We start from the raw sequence: 23,321 nt of genomic DNA, 5'->3' as shown, positions 1-23,321 counted from the left end.
GCTAAGCGTCCGAAGTTTCCTGTTGCAGGTTGGAAAGCCTCCTTCAATCTTCCCCAGCAAATCCCAGACCGCCCGCAAAGGTCTCCGCCTGCAGGTCCCGTTTCTCCTACCTGTGCCGGGGTTCTCAGGATCCCCCGAGCCATCTTCAGATCCGAAGGACCAAAAGCCGGAGCCGGGAGATGCCATCGGCGCTGCGATATTGGAGCAAGACGCCTCCGAGTGCAAACTGCCGGCGAGCTGCCCTCCGCTCCGCCCTGCTCGCGCGTGCGTGCGTTTGTGTGTGTGTGTGTGTGGCGGTAGGAGGAACACCGCACGGGGTCTGGCGCGGCCGCACGACAGAGGGTGGGTGTCACACAGGGGCAGGAAACGTGCGTGTCGTGTGCGCGCGTGTGTGTTGGGATTAGAGCTTAGAGAAGTGGCAAAGCTCTGAAAGCTTCGGGGGGTGAATAGAGGAAAGGATTGAAGGGCCCTCACCGCCGGGAGATGGGAAAGCGCCCGAGAACTCGAGCGATTTTGAAGGAGAGGGAGCCCAGCCGGGATAGGCGAGTGGGCGGCGGAGGGAAAAACGGGAGGGAGGGAGCTGAATCGTGAGAGTGCGAGGCAGACAGCGCGCCCGAGCAGGAGTCAGCGTGAGCGGGTGGGAGATGAGCAGGCGACCCCTGGGCAGCGTGCGGCTAGAGGATGCTGGCGACCCCGGGGGCGCTGTCCAGAGTGCTAACGCGGAGGACTGCGCGCCGGCATCAGCGCGGGTAGACCACAGAGACCTTGGCGAGGCGGGAACGGTGGCGGAGACAGTCTTTTATTTGCAACGATTGGTGTATTGTTTGAGGACTGGTTCCGGCTGCGGAGAAGGAGGCGCTATGCCCGCGCCACCTTCCTGCGAGAGAGAGCTGAGGTCGCTGTGACACGCCGCCCCCCCCCCCCCCCCGGAGTCCCAGCAGCTGGGGGAATCTGGAGCGGTTCGCGAGCCTGGGAAGGGGACTGTGGGGGAAGGCACCTAGGCACCGATGGGCTTCGTCCTGCTCCTTAGTAGAGCCTAACTCCTGCCCACTGAGCCGCATAGTCTCCCCGAGGTGGGGGCTGGGAAACATTTCTGCGCTTCAGAGCGCTTGGTCGCCGAGCCCACTGTTCAAGTTCTGACTGACGGCTTGGGAGAAAGACTGCTGATTGAGGCAATTAAAATTCATGCTGGAATCTATCACCAAGAACCTCAGGCTGGGCAGAGAAATAATACGAATGGAAACTTCTTGGAAGGAGGCAAGGAAGAACAACTAGAGCCAGCAGGATTGACTGCTGATGGCTGATGGGGGATGCGGTCGGGTCATTCGGTGACCTTGACCGGGGAAGGCGTGGAAGGGCCGCTGCTTACACGTCAGGGGAATCGTTGTGTGCGTGAGAAGCCTGCACAGGGTTTCCAATAAATCTGAGCCCTCCAAAAGCGGAAAGAAAGCATGACCTCCTTGGGCCCTGGTTTTATCGAGCCTCAAATCAATGACCACCTCTTCCCCTAAGGGAATCATCGCGATGGCGTGAGGTGGGGCGGGGCCAGACGAGAGAGTCACAATTTCTGGTACTTGGTGGGAAGGGGTTTCTCTTTTCCAGGGAAAGAATCTGCCTGAATGCAGGAGACACAGGAGTCGTGGCTTCGATTCCCGGGTCCAGGAGATCCGCTGGAGGAGGGCAAGGCAACCCACTCCAGTATTCTTGCCTGGAGAATCCCGTGGACAGAGGAGCCTGGTGGGCTACAGTCCATAGGGTTTCAAAGAGTCAGACAGGACTGAAGCAACTTAGCACGTGTGGACGAGATCATAATCTCTCCGCTCTTACATTTTCCTTTCTCAACAAGCTATTAAACAAAGGTGGAGGGGGGTTGCCTCAAGAATGTAAGGCCCATTGATTTCGCCCTGCATTCCCTTGGCAGCAGAAATCAGTGTCAAGTACACCCTGCAGCTCCCAGGAGTGGGGAGAGAGGATGAGGATGACCGGCTGCATCCAACCTCCCAAGGCTGCACTCCCCTGCGTGCTGCTCCCCTGGGGCAGGCGCTTTTCATTTCCACAGTATGCACAGGCCATTCTTTCTCTGATCGCTGAACCAAGTTACCAAAACCGCTGCTAAAGCAGAGACCAGTGGATCCTTAGACTGCCATCCCTTGACCCTGGCTTAGGAAGGATGTCACAGGACCCAGGGTGGCCAAGTGCAAGCCCAAATCCTGTGCCCCAAGGCACACGGTGGCCTGGTCAGTTCTCTCCACAAAGCTTTGTCTTCTTCCCATGAGCCTGGAGGAGCCACAGGATCGGCGCCGTGGCTGCCAGATCCGAGCCTGGGTTTGGGTGCGGGGGTGCTGGCCCGGTGGGCTTTTGCTCAGCTCAGAGCCTGCTGTGCTGAGAAGTCTGCGCCAGGTTGCAGCCACCAGGTTAATAGGAACACAGGCCGGCATTCCACCCTCTTTCCCATGCTCCCAGCTCCCAGCTCCAATGGATCCACGTGACATCTCCAGGGGTGTAAAGACTTCGTGGGTTGGCCGTTGGCAGGTGGCTCTGCAGCTCCTGCTCCTCAGCGAAGAGAGAAGCTGGAGAAGAGACCCATTCTTTGCTTAAATCCACTCCAAATCCTGCACATGTTTCACTTCAAGTCAGCAGGCTGGAGTTGCAGAATTTTTCTACAATGGATGAGTGTTTGAAAACAAAAATATTCTTTAAAATAAATGTTTTAAATGCACACAAAGCCTCGAAGAAGGGAACGGATTAAAATACAAGAAAGGTAGAAATTGCAACACCGAATTTAATAGATTTTTTAAAAAAGCAATGACTTAAACTTCTTCTCTTTAAATAAACTGCATTAAATCAGAAACTCCAGAGTGTTTTGAATCTAATGGTGATATTTACATTTTTATCTAACACACCCACTTCAGATGCACACAGTATCTGATTTGTCTTTCCTTAATGCCCGCCCTCCCTAGATGGGTAATTTGCTTTATAAAGACTTTCATTTCAAAAAAAGAGCCCGCTCTCCCCTCATTTGGGCTTGGGTTGGAGATAACAAAAGAGCTCTGGGAGGTAATAATTACAGTCATTAATTCACAAAGGAGGCAGCCACCGGATGGGGAAGGGAGGCGGGCCAGCACTGGGGAAGAGCTTTCGAAGGCCCTTCCTCAAATGAGGGAAGAGACTCAAGCTCCTAGGGCCGCCGGCTAGGGTTGGTTTCCTTGGTTGACCTATTTCTTGTCAGTGGTTTACCCAGAGATTGCCTTGCAGGCCTGCCAAAGAAGAGTGTCTGGTATGAATTTTCCCTGGAGTCCTCCCTTAAGTGTCAGAGGACAAAGAAGAAGAGATGGAAAGAGAGAAGGGAAAGGAGAGAAAATGAAGAATTCAAAAGAAGAAAGGAAAACAAAAACATTGCAACCTTTCATCGCGTGTTTGCTGCTCTCTGCTCTAGTCCCACTTCAAAAGGGGGGTGGTGTGGACTTTAGGGAGGGGTCCAATTGCCTCTCTCTCCAGCAACAGGTCAGGCTGCCAGGGGTCTGGTCTGTGGGGCCACTCTGGAAGCTTCGATTGAACAGGACTGGCAAAGAAGCAGAGCTGCTTTTGTCCCCCTAAGGCCTCCTGGTGGTGGGTGGACAGGTGAGTAGCGGTGGAGGGGGCCGGGAAACCTTGGGTTAGAGATGCCCCTCCATCTCCTCCCTGCAGGGCTGGTCTCCTGGGTGCCTGGACCAGGCCCAGCCCATACCCCAACCACAGCCCCGCTGTCGGTCCACACCCCAAAGGTGGCTCCTCCTTCCGGGTCCCAACCTCCATGGAGACAGGCGGGAACTCAGGTTAAGGAGCAGGGCCTGAGTGCACTTGGCCTTGGAGCTCAGCCCTGCATCAGTGGGAGGCTTCCCCTTGCGAGGGGGCCCTTTGTAAAAGGAAGAGGTTGTTGGCATCATCACTGGGGACCTTTCGGTGCCAGCTGCTTGGGTTGGAGAGAACCTTACCACCCATCGGAGAGCACCGCAGTACACGCTGTTAGCCAGCTGCACAGGTGCTCTCACTCCCTCCTTGAATACTTTCCCCAAGACCCCGGCCCAGGGCAGGAGCTGGGGTGCAGGAGCTGGGGACTCTGGCAAAAGAGATATAACCCTTCCAGCCAACTCGGTCATCCAGGAAACCACTGCACCTTCTTCCCTCTCCTGTTCCAGGCTGCGCAGACTCGGAGGGCATCACATCCACAGAAGAGCTTAACCTGAGTTTTTAAATAAAATGCAGCCAACTGAGGAAGGCAAACGGGTTGCCTACCCACCACCATCCCTTCCATCTTAAATACACCAAAACTCAGAGCCCAAAGACAGCCCCACACCTGAAGACTAGGAGAACCTTCAAAATCGGACCGCTCAGCTCAGCGGTGGGACCAGAATTTTTATTGTTGTTCATTCGCCCGCTCAGTAGTGTTTGACTCTTTGCGACCCCCATGGACTGCAGCACCTTCACCATCTCCCGGAGTTTGCTCAAACTCATGTCCATTGAGTTGGTGATGCCATCCACCCATCTCCTCCTCTGTAAGGAAGCCACCTTGGTTGGGAAGACTTTGAGTGTGTGAGAGGGTGGGGCTCCATGCGTGTGGGCGCTGTGTGCTGCAGGATTTGGAGTCTTGTCTAGAGCCCATGTTTGTGTCTAAAGTACGGGGGCTTTTAAAGTTAGAGGTATGTTCGTTTGGGATGGGGGCAGGGAGCGATGTTATTCGTTGATGTTAGACAGAAGGCACCGTCTCCCCTCCCTGGGCCGTGGCACCTGCAGAGCTGGGCAGCGGGAACCTGGGCCCTAAGGGGAATCCGGTGGAGCACGTCCTTTCCAAGGCATTGCCTTTATTTGATAGCCTTAAAGACCAAAGCAAGGGAAAGCGCGAGTTTGGGATGAAGTTCATCTTCAAAGTCGGCCCCGCCCCCCAACCCCCGGTGCTTTGTCCGCTTCTCACGGACTCAACCCCTCAGCGAGGACCCTGCGGGCCTGGCAAAGCCGTTTCCAAGAAAGAGGAAACCTTTGAAGTCACTCGAAGGAGAGATGAGGGGTCTGCGAGAGCTCAGGCGCAGTCGTGTCCACGGGAGGTGTCGCAGAAATGAACAAAGAGACACACTGGGGGCCGGGGCCAGGGACGCCCAGCCCGGCGGGCGGGCTGGTGGGAGAGGAGGACCCGCGAGCGCGGAGACGCCGCGTCTGAAAGGCTCTCAGTTCTCTGTTCTCCGAGCACCAGCAGCTGGCCCGGGCACTCGAGGGGCCAGCACAGCGGGCAACCCCTGCGAAGATCAGAGCCGCGGCCCCAGTGTCTGATGGCCCAGAGCCCCAGGGTCCCCCGCTTTGGCCCCGGCAAGCCCCATCGTCTCGGGCACATCCCGACGGCTCTGACCGCGGAGCAGCGGGGCTACACCTGCTGAACGAGGCGCCGGCGCTGGGAGGTTTTGCGCAGGAGCCTCCTGTAGTCGTAGGGGTTGGCGGCCGGCCCGTTCTCTTCCTCCACGCCGTCCTCCGCCGCCCAGCACCTGCGAGCGAGACCCGGGACCCAGCGTCAGCGGCGCCACCGCGCGCGGCGCTTCCCCGCCTACCCCAAGGCAGGCGGGTCCTTCTCCCACACCTCCCCCCTTCAGCGGGCGTTTAAGAACCGCACGTTCAAAACAGCAAGGCAGTGACCAAACCGATTTGCTGTATTTCCTCAGCAGGTTTGCAAAACTCCTGAGGGAGGAGCAGATGGGTTGGTGGAACCTGGTGAAGCCTAGTTGTCTGAATGACAGCTAAGTAAAACATCAGGTGTAGTTCAGAAAGGTGAGCTTGGTTTGGCTTGAAATAATTCACAACCAATAAATACTTCAGTACCTTCTTCTTAAACAGGAAACTCAAGCTGCCTCTATAGACTATCATTTTGCAAACGCTCAGTTCTTTCTTTTAAAGGAAGCGTGTTAGTCACTCAGGCGTGTCCGACTCTTTGTGATCCACGGACTGTTAGCCCCACCCCCACCCCCAGGCTCCTCTGTCCATGGAATTCTCCAGGCAAGAATACTGGAGTGGGTTGCCATTCCCTTCCCCATGGGATCTTCCCAAACCAGGGATCGAAGCGGGGTTTTCTGCATTGCAGGCAGATTCTTTACCGGCTGAGCCACCTAAATGCTCCCCCCAAATTGGACCAATCACTCTGTTAGCTTTTGCAATGTTTCAACATCTTCAGTGAGGCTGTTGGGCCACCTTCCTGAAGCCACTGCTGGGAAACCCTGCCAACAATTACCTTTGGGTTCTGCAGCTTGCCTGGGGGAAGCAGGGAGCTCCCTAAAATGCAGCGTTATTCATCGATTCATTTATTCATGGAGCACCTACTCCATGTAGGTGTAGGTGTACACAAGTCCCTACACTCCCAGGGTTACAGTCTGGAAGGCAAGAGGACCATGGACAGCTCCAGTACTCCAGGTGGTGAGAGTTGCTCTACAAAGAAGAGCCAGGCGGACGGGTGTATGTGTGTGTGTGTGTGTGTAAGCAATTTCATAGAGGGTGATCAGGAAAGGACTCTCTGATGAGGTGACATCTGATGGGAGACCTGAAGAAGGGGAGGAGGGAGCCAGGCAGATCTCGCAGGGAAGGGCAGCCATTCCAGTATGACAGGAGATCCCCATTATGGTCCTAAGATGACAGTGCGTGTATTGTGTTCATGGCACAGCAAGGAGGCTACTACGGCTGGAGTGGAGCAAGTAATGGGGAGAACAGCAAGGGATGAGAGTGGAGGAAGGAGGGGACAGTGTGGCAGGCAATGTGGAGCTTTGAGACCATGGCAGGGCCTTGAACAAGAGAGACACTGGAGGTTTTGGAGTAGCAGGGTGATTCAGTGGAAGTAAAGAGGCCTGTGAAAAGACTGGGCAATAGTCTAAGCAAGCCTGAGGAGCTGAGAACTGGTCAGATTTTGGTCATCTTGGTAGGTCGATCTGGAAGAGTCCACTGAATGGATGTGGGGTGTAAAAGAAAGGAATTAAGCATGTCTCCAAGGTTTTTACCTCAGACAACAAGAAAAATGAGGTTGCCATTTAATGAAATGGGGAAGGCTACTGAAGGAGTATATTGGGGGGGGGGGGGAGGTAAAAGATTTTGGTTTCAGTTGTGCTAAGTTTGGGATACTAGATATTCAAGAGGAAATACTGAATAGGCAGTTGGATATATAAGCCCTGATCTCAGGTAAAGGTATTCTCAGTTTGACAGTTTTAGGTAAATAGATGATATTTAAGATCATGAGAGTATACCTTGATAATACAAAGGATGAGACTCTCCAGTGTTGAGAGGTCAGGCAAATGAAAAGAAATCAGCCAAAGGGAATGAGAAGGAGCAGCCAGTGAGAGAGTAGGCAAACCAAGAGAAGTACTTATTGTCCTGGAAGACAGTGAAGAAAATGTTTGAAGAAAGAACATCACATGCTACTTATAAGGGTGAGATAAGGATTAAGAATCATCTCCAGATAGGATGATCTTGGCAGGGACAGTTTCCATTGAGTGATGGGAATGGAAACCTGAGTATGGTGGCCCAAGAAAGGATGGGAAGAGAGGACCTGGAGGAGGCAGGATCACACTTATCTATTACTTTTCTGCTATAATGAAGACCAGGAACACGGGTGCTCTGGAAAGTAAAGGTGGACTTCCAGATTGAGTCAAGGGTGCTTTTTATGATGCATCCAATTACATCAAGTTCACAGACTCTCAGAAATGATTCCGTAAAGGGAACAGACATTCAAGATGTAGAAGAGAGAGGGGACAGTTGCAGGACAATGTTCTGGTGAACACGGAAGGACTAGGATTCAGTGCACAAATGGAAGGTTTGGTCTTAGCCAGGAGGACAGACACACGTCCAGCTAATTACTGGCTACCTGCCACCTGCTTCCATTCATTCAAATTCACAAGACACTCAACTCTTCATTGCTGTTGTTCCTGATACCCAGACCTGCTCATACCTTCCTGGTATACTAATGCTAATATTTGGGGTGTATGTGTTCAAAATATATATAAATAGATGTAATAAATTATCAGAATAATGTAACAATATTTACATATAAATGTGCACTATATATTGCTATATGTTGGAGAAGGAAATGGCATCCCATTCCAGTATTGCCTGAAGAATTCGATGGACAGGGTGGCCTGGTGGGCTGCAGTCCATGGGGTCACAAAAAATTGGACATGACTGAGTAACTAACACACACACATATTTCTATACAGCATAAATATATAAAAAGATGTAATATATTTGTTTATAAAATAATAATTTAAGATGTATAAGATATATAAAATATTCCAACAGATAGTTTGGCCTGAAGCTTCTCTAACTGTCCCCAAAGATCCTTCAGAGCTGTTTTTCTGTTTTGTGTCTTATTTTAAAGCCAAGATCCTATCAAGGTTGATCTACTGCACTTGGTGGCTTATCCCTTTAATCTTCCTTAGTTTAGAAATATACCACCTTGGAGTTGCCTGTCAGCATGGTTAGATCAGTATACTTTCTCTCTACAGCCCAGCTCCTCAGATATGGACATAAGGATCTTCTATCTGTATCTTATGCATCCCTGCATTCATTGCATCTCTCCTTCCTCTAGCACCCAGCGTGGGTGCCTAAAGTCATCAACTCTAAACGCACAAAGGCCTGTGCTCAAATTTTACTTCCATTACTTATTATCTAGGTGACTATATGCAGTATGAAACTTTGCAGACTTAGCCTCCTCATCTATAAAAAAGGAAGGTGAGAGTAACGCCCCCACCTCCTCCCCAGCTCCTGGGAAGAGTAAATGAGATCAGAGCAAAGACAACAAGATAAGAGCACAACTGAACACTCCTCTGATGCGAGCTTCCAGCTTCCCGTCCAGTGAACGCTGACTTCACATCCTTAGATGCCACTGGAATGTCAGGATAGAACACGTTCACAGCAGATGTGTGTCTGCTGCTGGGGGAGGGGAGAACACACTGGAGAAGAGGCAGACTGGCCTGTCAAAATGGGGAGCAGCTAAGTCAGTGAGAAGCCAACTGAGCCGGGATCGAAAGCTCTTGGATTTTAGTTCACGCACTCAATGTGGGACTTCGGGCACGTCCTTTAATCTCTTGGGCACTTGGTATTCTCCTGTAGAGAGTTCTGTGGTTGGACCAGAGCATCTCTAAGCCCCAACCTGTTAACAGTCCTCGGCTCTGAGATGGAGGAATACATCTTCTTTTGGAGACAAGGGGCAGAAATCATAGTTCAGGTTGGTTCTGGACATGCAAATAAAGAGAATGACGGCCACCATTTATGGAACAACTCGCCGGCACCATGTCTGGCATTAATCACATCCGCATTCATCATTTCATCTCTCCAACAACAGGGAGAGGCAATTAGTAAATCCTTTTGCAGATGTGGAAACGGAAGCTTAGAGAGGCTCAGTAACAAGAGCAAGGTTACTCAGTAACTAAGTAGCAGAATCAGGACCCAAATCTAAGACTCTAAAGCCTCTTATCTTAACCACACATCACACTGTCAAAGAGGTGGGTGAGGCATCTGAGTGCTCTGGGCCAAAGGATGTTCACTTAGAATGTTGGAAAAACAGCTTTATATTGCCTGGTGTTGCTCTCATTTTTCATATACCACATGTCCATCTTGTTAGTGCCCTCAATTTCAAAACTTTACCAAGAATTTTTTGGGGAAAGAAAAAAAGATTCCCCAAATTATAAGAAAGCTACAAATGGTTTGAGTTAAATATCAAAGCTGGTGGCAAAGTGAAAATCATATCTAAAATACACATTCCTGTATGAAACGTTCTCCCAAATATTTTTTTTTGGTCTGACATCATTGATTCTGAGAAATTATATAGCACCATCGAGAAACCAATAAGTTCATAAAATCATGTTGGTTAGAGCTTAAACACAGGTTGTGGCTACTACTGAAGACAGTTATTGCTTACAGTTAGTATGACCATGTCATTTGTCATCCAAACCGAGGTATTTTAAAAGGAGATTCTATTGATGATTGGAGAAGGCAATGGCAACCCACTCCAGTACTCTTGCCTGGAGAATCCCAGGGACGGTGGAGCCTGGTGGGCTGCCATCTATGGGGTCGCAGAGTCAGACATGACTGAAGCAACTTAGCAGCAGCAGCATTGATGATTACACCAAGAAAACAAGTAAACACTGAGACTGTGCTAGAGAAACTGGGATATCTGATTACCTACCGTAATCCTTGATTTTACTTTTAAACAACGTATCAATCACAAGATGCAATATTCAGTAAGAACACTTTGTCATTAAGCTAGCAAGCTTAATCGCTTCAGTCATATTCAACTCTTTGTGACCACATGAACTGTAGCCTGATTAGTCCATACATAAATGAAAGTGCTCTAGAAATGGAATGGTGAGTATAACATTAAAAATGCCGTACTTTAACATATATTTATTACCTTTCATCAGCTTTGAAACATTGGTTCTGGAGTTCTTGCTGTTGTCTTCGTTCTCTTAAACTAGGGTTGTGGTCCTTTGGTCCAGGATGACTGGGCAAAAACTCCTTATAATAGAAATCCTCCAGATCTAATAATTTCCCCTGACTGCAAATGACCAAACACACCATAGTATCAGGCTGTTTACTCACCAAAACTTATGAGATACTTGGCTTCTTCATATAAAGTATTAACATTCACAGTAATCAAGTCACACATGCATGCTAATAGGAATGAGAGAAGTCTTGAGATGTGCAAAAAACAGAACATACCATAAATTAAAAAGAAAAAGCACTCACCTCTTACCTTTAAGAGAGTATTTAGCTGCTGGAAATGCTTTTCCAACTTCTACCACATCCAACTTGGCACAAAACTAGCAGCTACTAGAGAGTTGGTGATTATAAATACTCATTTGGCCAGGGCTCAGAACTGACCCTTGGGCCACTATGAGGAAAGTTGACCTTTATGTCCCAGCACAACCATTTCCCAAATTTATCCATCAGCCCGTGGATGCACACAGGGCGTCACAATCTCACCTCACTTCCTTCACAGGCAACCTGTCCTTCCCTATCCTCTGGTCTTTGGGGGATTAATTTCTGTACTAGATTTTAATTCCTGCACAAGAAACACATGCAGGGGTGTGTCCTCAACCATTTTCATTTGTGGATCTACTCAAGCTATGCTTCTGGTTCCTGTGGTGTTCTGTAATCTGATGGGACTTCATCCAAGGTCAAGAGGTAAAGGTCTGGAAAACTACTAGGTATTACAGTCCTTTGGGGAAAAGCTCTTTTCAAGTTAAGATAACCAATTTGTAAACACATTTTCAGAATGCCACCAATTCATAAACAGGGAACTCTGTGCCCACTCATGCTTCTCAGAAGAACTCTCAATTGTTTTGAGCACTATCTGGAAATTAGTTGATTGAAATAGTGGGATGATATTAAAAGTGTGGACTGAAATGTTACAGGGAAAGGGAAATAGTTTGAATTGAAGTGGGCCACACACGCAGGTGTCAGAAACCTCATCTTCCTGACAAATTCATAGCCATTATATTAATAAAATGTAAGATTTAGCTCGTGTTGAAGAACAAAGAAGTACAAAGGAGTTTGGGGAAAGAAAGCTCATGAACATGAGCATGTTCAAATAGCTCAATCAAAACCATATTAATGGGACAAGAAAGGACAATTCTGTACTGGATGGCACAATTTATTCAAAACTGTCTGAATTCTCAGTATATATACCATGCACTGCGTTTCTGCTTGTGTCTGAGTCTTTGCGACCCCACACACTGTAGTCCGCCAGGCTCCTCTGTCCGTGGGATTTCCCAGGCAAGAATACTGGAGTGGGTTGCCATTCCCTTCTCCAGGGGGTCTTTCCCAACCCAGGGATCAAATCTGTGCCTCTTACATTGGCAGTTGGATTCTTTACCACTGAGCCACCTACTGCTCTGGGTTTAGCTCAATATATATTTCCAATAGGCAAGATCTTATAGATTACATATAAACTCCATATTTAAAAATTTATTGACAGCACACCACTTTCCAAATCTATGCATATAAAACAGGTGGCCTTTAAACATAATTTGAACATATAGATTTATATTTTGGTTTGACCAGTTATTAAAACTTAAAAATAATTACCTATCTTTCCTTGGTCTTCGTTTTTCTTCTTGGATTGATTTCTAAAGGGAATAGAATAATTAAAAAGAATATATATAACATTATGATCTTAATATAATTAATGGATATATTACTATAGTATTAATATATAAAATTATATTTCACTGGGTTCTAGCTCAATATATTTGAACTTTTATATTTACATGTTGAAAAGAGTATATATGTCTTTTAGGCTAAGGAAACAAATACTGCAAACAAGCTGAAGATATTATAACTGTGGAAACACTAAGGAAAGCATCAAGTTGACTGACACCATAAAAATGCAAGATAATAAAAATGACGATTATTAATAATAATGGTTTGTCAATATGAAGGGTTTTCCCAAGTTACCTTTATAGATACACTGATTATAGATACACTGATACACTGATTATAGATACAGATACACTGACATACACTGATTTTATTGATCACTTTTTTCTCATCGTTTATCATTTTAATACCCTAAAACGTTAGATGAGTCAAATAGCTCATAGTTTGCTTCTTCTTATTGGTTGATATTGTAGCCAGTGGATGAGGCAGAAGTGAATGCTTACCTGCATCAAGTCTGGGAGAGGATCATTCTGAAAATAACAATGTAAGGGGCAGGACACCAAAGACATTCCAGCCCACCTTAACATTTCCTGTTAACTGCACATTCCTGGCCCAGATGCTGAGGCTAGGAGGCGCTTACAAACAAAGACGTACCAGCAGTGGTACAATGGCCCCCAGTAGTTCAGCTAATGATCCCCTGGGACCAGGGTGCTGTTTGCTGTGGTGGTTAGTGTTTTAACATGAGAGGTCCTGGCTCCTTGATCCATTATCTGAAAAAATGTCTCTCTTGTTCTCGACAACAACTTTCCATAATCTGAAGAGATGCTGAATGATGTTGAGTAACAGAGATCCTCCTTCTACAGCCAAGAATCAAATACTGCTCTGCCCTGGCAAGAACCACTTTTTCTTCTGGATCAGTGTTTCTGTCTGGGAGATGCTATGTACAAGTTGGTTCTCAGTTACTGAATTCTTAAGGAAGAAACATTGTCTGCACTTTTTTTTCGCTCTCGTCTGTGCTAGAATACTCTTATGACATGTAATTCAGTGGTATATTTTTCCCAAAATTATTTAAGATGGCTTATAATAGAAGCAATTATGTAGTCAAAGGAATAAAATAGGAGCTGTAAATAAGGAACAGAGAGAGAGAAAGATGAACTTTAAGACAGAGCTTTACATTTAATTGTCTCTTAGTTTCCTAGGCTCTAGGGCTAAAGTTAGGGATGTATGTGATGGCATTCTTCATCATGAAGGATACTGTACTATCTAGAAGAGGATTTAATACACATTTTATCACTGGGGGCTTTATATTAGGGGCACTTACATTCTCATCTGAGAGATATTGCAGGTTTGGTTCCAGGCCACTGCAATAAAGCGAGTATCACAATAAAGCAAGTCACACAATTTTTTTTTGGTTTCTAGGTGCATAAAAGTTACATTTACATGGGACTTGCCTGGCAGTCCAGTGGTTAAGACTCTGCACTTTCAATGCAAGAGGTGTGAGTTAGATCCCTGGTTGGGGAACTAAGATCCCACATGCCGTGTGGTATGGCCAGTTTACACAATGTACATGAGTGCTAAGTTGCTTCAGTCATGCCTGACTCTGTGCGACCCTATGAACTGTAGTCTTCCAGGCTCCTCTGTCCACGGGGATTCTCCAGGCGAGATACTGGAGTGGGTTGCCAGCCCCTACTCCAGGGGATCTTCTCAACCCAGGGATCGAATCCGCATCTCTCCTGCATTGGCAGGATGGTTCTTTACCACTAGCACCACCAGGGAAGCCTAGTTTATACTACACTATAGTCTATTATAAAGTGCGCAATAGCATTATGCCTAAAAAATGCATACCTTAATTTAAAAATTTAAAAATACTTTATTGCTAAAAATGCCATTAAAATGCTGGCAGAGGGTCTGAAATATTTCAAAAATTACCAAAATGGGACACAGAGACAGGAAATGAGCAAACTAAACTGTGTTGGGGAAATAGTGCCAATAGACTTTCTGAATGGTTTCCACAAAACTTCAACTTGTAAAAAAAAAGTACCTGTGAAGCACAACAAAATGAGGTATGTTTGAAATGCTAAGACCAACGATGTCTTGAATTAGATATCTTAAATTATATTTTAATTTTTATTTATATTTTGGCCACACTGCATGACCCACAGGATCTTAGTTCCCTGACCACAGATTGAACCCATGCTCCCTGCATCAGAAGTATGGCATGTTAACTACTGGACCACAGAGAAGTCCTCAATTAAAGTTTTGATATGACAAATTGCAAACCTGAAATTTAAAATGCAAATAAAGAACCAAATGTCCTGTGGCAGGTTCTTGCCAAACCAGAATAAAGAAGAAAGACAAGGAGACAGAGATGACTTAAGCATGAGATCTGGTGAGGATGTATTCTGAGGAAGCCTTTGAAAGAACAGAGGTCTGAGTTCGGCGGACTCTGAAGAAACCCTTCCTCGGTCACTGCATCTTACTCCATCTCCTTCCCACATGACATAAAGAAATTTGCTTTATGATAAAACTTGAAAATTCACCTCCATTACAACATAATGGACACATTCTTACTTTCCTTTGAATGCATTATGTATTCAGAGGTCTTCACAAGGATTAAGACAGGAGCCAAAATGCAGACATTAAAAAAGGGACCTGGGAGCGGGTCAAACCACCTGCTGCTGTGGTTCGGGGAAGACTCCAGAAAAATAATGGGACCAGAAGGGGCTTGTGATTGGACTGTGTCCATCACTCACTTTTTGAGGAAGCTGTTGGCCCTGAGTCATTTTGCTGATGGCCGCACAGTTTCTGGACGTTAGAGCAGACACCACACCCCGTGACAACAGAGCGATGTATTCAGCTAACATTCTCTCGTCCAAGCCACGATTCTCAGCCTCAGCTTACTCTTATTTTGGACAGGACAACAGCAACATTCTCCAGATGTAGGAGGTTAACAGAATCCCATCACAGAAGAGAGCTGGTATCGGCATGAAGGCAGCTGGAATGACCACAGTCAGTGGTGATGTCCAGGGAGAAACAAAAGCTGAATTAATAGGCGAGACACCTGTCAGCACAGCTGCTCATGTCAGGCAAGCACGAGGGGCGCCACGTCCACAGTCTGGCAGCGCTGAGAATCTTGTCTAAATACGTCCCGTGTTTTTTTTTTAGCAAATAGGCTCATGATGAGCAACAATGGGGCTATAAGAAGGAGCAAAGTCTCTGTCTTCCTGGAGCTTCTAGTCCATAAGGGAGAGTCAGACAGGAGACACGCAGATACATATTTATACCTGCTATGAAGAAATATGAAGCTGGGCCAGGCAAATACAGAAGCAGGTGTTGCTTTAGATATGACTGTCAGGGAGCTTCTCTGATAAGCATAGATATGAATAAAGTACAGACATTTTTGCTGACTACAGTGGCCTGGGTCATGAAGAGAAGGCTTAAAATATGCAGCATATTTTAGAATGATGTTCATGAAAACCATTTAAAAGTATAGAAGGAGTTTTGATGTTTAAAGGGGATGGGGCTTCATCACAGCTTAAATTTCACTTAATGTGTAACTTCCCCAAATCCAGGGAAGGGCCAGATAAATATGAATCCATGGTGTGTTTTTACTTATAATAATATACTAGTTTTCTATGTTTTACGTTTCACTTCAGCCACAGATTTCAAGAGTCAGGGCTATAAAAGAGATTCCAGTCACTGATAATTTAAGATGTATGAAAACACATTATATTCATTTAAAAAATAACAGTATGATGACAAAGTAGGCTTCTTGAGAGTTGGGACTCACTTGTGAGTCAGCTATATATATTTAATATATATACTGATTTACAACATTGTAAATCAACCATATTTCAATTCAAAGTTGTATTTTGAAAATAAATGAAAAAATATAGAACCAAAATTGTGGTGATGGTTGTACAACTCTATTTACACTGAAAACCATTTAACTGTGTACCTTAGATGGATGAATTGTATGGCATGTGACTTACGTCTCAATAAAACTCTGTGCCTGCATATGTGTGTGTGTGTGTACCTATAGTATATAGGTCTGTGTGTGTGTGTATATATGTATCCATAGTATGTATTGTGTGTGTATGTACACACACACACACACACACGTATGGGTGCCTTTGTCCATCACACAGAATATGTAAAATGAACACTAGGCATTTTGATATTTGAGTTTGGAGAGAGGGGTAGGTCTGAGCCAGAGACCAGGATTCAGGAATTGGTAGAAACGGAGGTCATGGCAGCTGATGAGAGCGTCTGAAGGTAATGGGATGAGAAGAGAATCTAAGATTGAATCCTACGCAACACCAAAGGGAATAGGACCCTTCCAAAGAAACTGGAGAAAAACCACCAAAGAGAAGGAAGAGGACTAGGAGAGGGCTGATCTGGAAGTCAAGCTTCATTTGATGCCAGGGAGATAGGAGACAATTCCAACTCACGGGAAACCTTCTCTGGGTTCTTTGGGACATGGAGAATTGTTGCTCTGTCAACCACGCAGCGGGAAGGGAATAAGTACTCCAAATAAAAGGACCAGCAGGAGCAAAAGACTGGGAGACATGGGAGGCTGTACACTGGCAAGATGCCAGGAGGTAACTCTGGTCAGTGGGGCTGGGAGGAGGCGTTGTCCCGGGTCCAACAAGGAAGGCATCTGGGTTTGATGCAGAAGGGGTGGCCAAGCTATTTAAGGTGCTACGCAGGGTGAGAATGACTACAGAGGCTGAGATCAGAAGCAATTAGGTGGGACCTGAACTATCCAAGTGAGGAATGAGATAGTCTGGAATAGGGTAGCTGCTGGGGTAGCCGGAGGAGGACGACGAATCAGAGCCAGCCTTTGTGGGGAGAAGACACACTTTCGAGTGACTGATCCGATGTCGGGTTTGAGATAGCAGGCAAGACTCGGGCTGCCTCCCAGTTTCCTGGTGTAGGTAACCAGGTGGATTCACGGAAAAACAGGAACCTGAGAGGAAGGACCAGCCGGCGGGTATGATGCCAAGAGCTCCCAGGCTGCTCACTATGACTCAACAGGAGATGTGGAATCAGAAGACCTGAGCACAGTGAACGGCCCTCATGGCTCAGAAGTGCCTCATCCACGTCTCAGAATCCTGATCCAGGAGATGGGGATGCCACCCTCCAGGCTCCTTCTCGAATTCGACCTCACAATGTGTGTGAACACACCTCACTCTGGACCTAGAATTTAAAAGGTCCTCAATAAGTATCTCCTTCTCCCCCTCCCTTTCTTGGGGACTCACCCTTTAGCACCAAGGGCCCTCTCTGGGAGAGCTCCTGCTGTGACACTTCTCTTTCTGAGTTGATATTTGCATATCGGTTCAAATTCAAGGACTAGCAGAGAAAACTTCTGGGAGGCCACAGGCCTGTGGGGGAAGGGTCGACCCTGAGGAAGAGAGGCCAGAGGACAGGCACAGGTCCAGGCCGTCAGCCAGGGGAGGGGCCGGGGCGGAGAAACCAACGGGCATCTGCTTCAAAGAGCCCTCTCTCTTGACAGGACTGTGTGGTCAGTTTCCCTGGTGGCCATTAGGGGGCACTACAGCTCCCATCTGATAATAAGATCGAGCCTCTGGTGGCTCAGAAGGTAAAGAATCTGCCTGTAATGCAGGAGACGCAGGTTCAATCCTTGGGTGGGAAGATCCTCTGGAGAAAGGAATGGCTACCCGCTTCAGTTTTCTTGCCTGGAGAATTCCAAGGACAGAGGAGCCTGGCAGGCTACAGTCCATGAGGTTGCGATGAGATGGACATGACTAAGCACCTAACACACATACTTACATGAAGCAGAGAATAGTATGTGGAGTCTTCAGAGTTATTTAGTGTTTTGGGTTTTCGAGGCCGCCTCGGGGGTCTCAATATTTTTGGCTCCTCTCCTTTTGAGATACCTACAAGAAAGGTGATCATAAATAAAGACTTCATTACCAAAGGATTTATTCAGCAATGTTTTCCTTTAGGGTTAAAGAACAAATTATATACATACAACTGAGGCTAAAACTGAAGAAAAAGGAAATTCCTTTGTTGCCCCCACCAACCCTTATTATAATCTTCACCACCTGCTTCCTTCCAATTGTCTGATGGTCTAGGACTTTGAGAAGTAAGGGCAAGAGGAAGGAAAGAATTGCACAGTTTGTAACATGGAACAGCAGCTCAGAGGATGAGTGGGGCAGGCAAAGAAAAAAACGGCCATAAAATCTTAGAAAAGGAGGATAATGCTCACAGAATCCCCTGTTGCTGGCCTTATACAGTGACCCACCTATCCATCCATTCACCTGGTCATCCGTCCATCCATCCATCCACACACTGCATGATCCTCACTCTAAAGCACCACCTCATATTATGGCCCAAAACAAGGGACTGCTATCTGCAGGCGGGCCTCTTTTCTAGAAGTCTAATCTAGTCTTTCAACAATATTTAGAATCTCAAACTATTAGGATGTTCAGATTAGACTTTAAAAATGCCGGCAAAGAAAGAATTAAGTTTGTCCTCCTTCCCTTGCTCTGTCACAGAGCCAAGTTCTCCAATCTGTAGCAACGTCATCAGAACTCCTGATGGGCTTCACACTTGGCAGTCGGTGCTCCTCACAAATGGCTTTTTACGCACTGAGCTAATAGGCCTCTTGTGGCTCAGACAGTAGAGAATCTGCCTATAATGTGGAAGACCTGGGTTTGATCCCTGGGTTGGGAAGATCCCCTACAGAAGAGAATGGCTACCCACTCCAGTATTCTTGCCTGGAGAATCCCATGGACAGAGGAGCCTGGTGGACTACAGTCCATGGGGTCGCAAAGAGTCAGACAGGACTGAGTGACTAACAATAGGCCTCTTACAAAGAATTTCTGTCTGTTTTTCATGATTCTTGATCCCCATACCTGAACGCATCTGTACAGGAATCTCCGCACGAAAAAATATTTCAAAGTTGGGCAAGGAGTGCGGTGCAGGTGCTTAGTGGGGAACGGCCTATATTCAACAGATATCTGAGCACACATTTTCTAGTGGGACTTTAAGGGCATCACTAGATCATTACTGCATATAATAATGGGGCAATAATAATTCCTAATCCTCAGAGGTAGAAATACACAGAGAAACCAAATTGTTCCAAATCTTTCTAATCAAATCAAGTCAAATCTAATCAAATCAAAGAATATCTCCTACTTATATGTGTAAGCAGCCATGACTGCCAGCATAAAACAACTCTAACCAGGATGGAGACCCACAGATGGCTAACTTCCTAGTCCCAGCCCCAGCCCCCTGTGAGAACAAACTTATCACCAGAGCATTCACATCCTAATGTTATCCACTTCATTCATTTTTAAATGTATGGGAAGTTGCTGGATGACAAAGATCAGCTAGTTGGGAGTATGTCATTGTGGTGTAAGGCATGGAACAACGTGGACCAGAGAAAAGCAGGACAATCATTCATCACTGTCATTTTTGGAATAAAACAAAAGAAACTGAGATCTTGGTACATGAGATCACATTTATAGACAGCAGAGGGAAAATTTTAAAAGTAGTGAATTCAAAAGAATCCTGGAATGTATGGGATGGTCACATTTACATAAAATTATAAAGATGCATGAGGGAATGTGCATATTACAGATATAATCTCAAAAGATGTTGAATTTTCAGAATTTCTAACTAATTCTATATCTTGCAGAATTAACTTTTTTCTTCACCAGGATAATGTGAAGGTTGGGCTGAATAATCTTAAGAGGTGTCTTCCCTTCAGATACGACCATATTAGTGGGCAGCCAGTAGGTGAAAATTATTGAGAAACATACTCAATAGAGTCTGATCCTTCAGATTAAACCTCCCCAGAATATTTTGCATTTTTGAAGAACAAATTGCCCATGAGGTTATCAGCATACAAATATTTCAGAAAGGCACAAGTTTATTTTGCCCTCTAAATTTTTGTTCCTTTGGGGGCATACAAACATTGCCTGCCAACGTCATCCTAACTCCTTAATTATAAAAGTGACATAAACATTTATAATGACAAATTACCAGCAACACATCAATGTTGGCAGTAGCATAATTAGGTTTATGACCATTTTGTGTGATGTGCATGATACATATTAGCTCTTAAAGGTTGTTGCTATATTAAATAGCCAGAAGGTAAAACACTTATTTATATTGTAGTTCTGCTAATAATTTCATTAAGTGTTTGAGTCTGTCAGGAATGCACATTTAAAAAATAATGAAAGGACAAATCTCAACATTTTGCATTCAGAAGGCAGAAGACAGACTTAAAACACATTGCCAATATTTGCTCTAGAAAATTAAATTTCAGCATTATTCTCATTTCATGATAATTATACTATTTTACTTAAGTAAACATGCAGAATATAATTTGCCAAAGTATCACATGTCTAAATCAGATATTAGCAGCATAGAAATGCATTGATGTTACTGTTTCTTCCTTAAGAAATCTGTTTTTCAGTTTTGGTAAACTTCTATTTACAAATGGTCGGTCTGTGAACTTGAAGCAATATAAGGACCCAGAAGAAATCTTAGAAGGGAGGAATGCTCATGGCTATGTGTTAAAGGCAGGATTCACCATAGTTTGGATTGCAACCTGCCTTCAGGAAGCTGCTCTCTCTGCCTTTCACCTTGTCTGCCCTTCAGCCAGGCTAGGTGCCCTTGGAGAGAACTGGGTGCAGATTCCGAGCTTGTGCGGATAATTCAGTCCCTCTGTGCTCCTCTCTGCCTTGCACTGCCTCATGCTCTGAGTTCCCAGAGATATTTTCACTTCTCATGCTCGTTCTAGATCCGACCACTTGTTTTCCTTCCTCCTTCCTTTGGAGTTTTCCTGAGATGATGTGTTATAAGCGCAGGTGCCTCTGCTCGAAGTATCCAGAGCACTTCAGGCGAGCCTAGTGTTCAGCGGATCTGTCTCCAGGCTCCCTCTGGCCTCAGAAGGCAGCTGCCAGCCCCACCCCCATTTGAACCTGCTCAACAATTACTTTGGCTCTTCCTTCTCTTTGTCCAATTTTTCCCCTTTGATGTGGACCCTTTAAAAAGTCTTCTGAATTTGTTACAATATTGCTTCTGCTTTATGTTTTGTTTCTTTGACCACAAGGCATATGAGATCTTAACTCCCCAACCAGGGATTGAATTTGCATCCCCTGCATGGGGAGGCAAAGCCTTAACCACTGGACTGCCAGAGAAGTCCCTCTTTGGCTCTTTTGTTTTTTTTTTTCCATCAGCAGACCACCGATGCCCGAGAGCCAAGTCAGATCTGTCCTCCTACAGCTCATGGGCTTTGAGCTCTCTGTCCCCTCAGATTTGAGAACTCTGCATCAGGACCTCGAAGTGAGCATTTAGCTTTTCAGTTACAGTCTTAGGTTTGGGGAAGAGGCTGCTCCCAGCCTGCCCCTCACATTCTCTTCTAAACTAAAGTCACAGGAGAAACAGGAGAATGAAGCAGCTTTGCTTGTGTGGTGAGAACCACAGACGTCCCCTCTGGACCACCATCTGTCTCTTGGAAGTGCTCACTACCTATCTGTCATTTACTCCCATCTTCTCTGTTGGGCAGAGGTCATGGATTAGAAACCTCAGAGGCTCGTTAGTTTTGTTCTGGTCCATGCAGTTAGGTTCTCCCTCACTCCCAGCCATCCTGCATACATACAGGAGTGCACCCCACCAGAAACACAGGGGGAACGTACACAATGATGCTGATGGGCTGAAGAGTGCCACCTGTGCTGAGTCTCACACGGAGCCCTGAGCACGCATCCTGTGTGCGACCATCCATGGGACTAAGGAGATAGTCACACAACAAAAATACATGCTTACCTGGCTGAAGAATAAGGAAAACTCAGGGGTGGCATTTAAAAGACTCTCAATAACCTCTTGCTTTTTTTTCAAGATCATATTGGTCTTAATCTACCTAAAAAAATATTTGAGTATATGGCCTGAGGTGAAAACCTACATTAATTTTTTTTCCTAAGAGCCAAATTTTAGAAAATTATTTATTGATTATTAGTCATTTTCTCCAATTGGTCTTTAAAAAAAAACACAGAATAGAAGAATACTATCTGGTTTTAAACAAGCAACATTTAGCCTTTCTGGTTTTCCCCACCTCCCCACCCTGCCCACACTTTGTAACAGTAGGATAGGTGGTTCCTCTCAAGGAAAGGTGAAACACATCAATATTTTTAAAAACCCACTATCCCTTCTGAGGGAATGTCTGGTCACAGGCATGACCATTGGATATGGCAAGCAAGCTTTTGGTGACACAAGACAGTCTGGCAGCAAAGATAACCCATCCGGAGATGGCATTCTAGTGTTCTCCCACCTGGAGGGGAAGCCCTGTGCAGGCTGCAGGAATGTTACTCAGATTCTTCATTTTATACAGAACGGACTCTGAAGGTAGGGAGGGATGGAGGGCATCCACCCTACCTGGGAGCAAGCACTTGGTCCCTCCTCCACCAGTCTCCTGGCTTCTTGCAGGGGTCCCCAACCTTTTGGGCAGCAGGGACCAATTTCATGGAAGACGATTTTTCCGTGGATGGTGGGGAGAGATGAACGGTTTCTGGATGATTCAAGTGCGTTACATTTATTGTGCACTTTATTTCTATTATTATTATTACACCAACTCCACCTCAGATCATCAGGCATTAGATCCTGGAAGCTGGGGACCCCTGCTCTAGAGCTCTGTATTGGATGATCTTGTTAGTGAACCACTTGACACGGGAGAAGATTAAGTGACTTATTTACAGGATTCTCATTCCAATTCTGCAGTCTTGTACCCCATAGCTAGCTATAGATCAGCTAGCAGTTTGCCAAGGTTCTTTTAAAAATGATTTTTAAGGGCTGTTTATATTCCAGATATGAATGTGTCATTACTTATTAATCATTTTCTTATTGCCTAATTTTATTTTTGGCCATGTACATAATTTTTCTCTTTCAGCTCTGATTAGCTCCTTAGGCTACGTTCTTATAAGTGGGTTTACTGGGAGAATGATAGAAACTATTTCAAAGCTTTTCTTTACATATTGCTAAATTGCTTTCTGAAATGTTGAGTCTTTAGTCTCATCATTAGTGTTTGAGGATAATTAAACTAGCCCATTCTCATCACTGTTATATATTTTTTCATCTCTGCCATTGTGATGAGTAAAAACAGTAACTCGTTTTAATTTATATTTTTAATTTCT

General features: G+C 45.8%; 2 protein-coding genes across 8 annotated transcripts in view; both read right to left on the bottom strand.

Moving 5' to 3' along the window:
- GAD2 (glutamate decarboxylase 2) overlaps window positions 1-867 on the bottom strand; it is a 66,217-nt gene extending 65,350 nt beyond the window's left edge. The window contains exon 1 of the mRNA XM_043884827.1: window positions 111-867. Coding sequence (XP_043740762.1) covers window positions 111-186 — 76 coding nt within the window. The 5' untranslated portion in view covers window positions 187-867. The remainder of the gene's footprint in view (window positions 1-110) is intronic.
- A 1,902-nt stretch (window positions 868-2,769) lies between these two features.
- Window positions 2,770-23,321, bottom strand: part of MYO3A (myosin IIIA) — a 179,886-nt gene continuing 159,334 nt past the window's right edge. For 6 of the 7 annotated variants that reach the window (XM_043884340.1, XM_043884337.1, XM_043884336.1 and 3 more), the window contains 4 exons: window positions 17,953-18,059; window positions 12,088-12,128; window positions 10,412-10,555; window positions 2,770-5,513 (listed from right to left, as the gene is read on the bottom strand). In XM_043884340.1, the coding sequence (XP_043740275.1) occupies window positions 5,396-5,513; window positions 10,412-10,555; window positions 12,088-12,128; window positions 17,953-18,059 (410 nt within the window). In that variant the 3' untranslated portion in view covers window positions 2,770-5,395. Of the gene's footprint in view, window positions 5,514-8,280; window positions 9,234-10,411; window positions 10,556-12,087; window positions 12,129-17,952; window positions 18,060-23,321 lie in introns of those variants that run through there. The other variant, XM_043884341.1, reaches the window with a different exon arrangement.

Source organism: Cervus elaphus, chromosome 23 (assembly GCF_910594005.1).
Source record: "Cervus elaphus chromosome 23, mCerEla1.1, whole genome shotgun sequence".
Taxonomy (NCBI): domain Eukaryota; kingdom Metazoa; phylum Chordata; class Mammalia; order Artiodactyla; family Cervidae; genus Cervus; species Cervus elaphus.
Note: the sequence above shows the minus strand (reverse complement) of the source record. Positions and strands in the feature narration are given on the sequence as shown.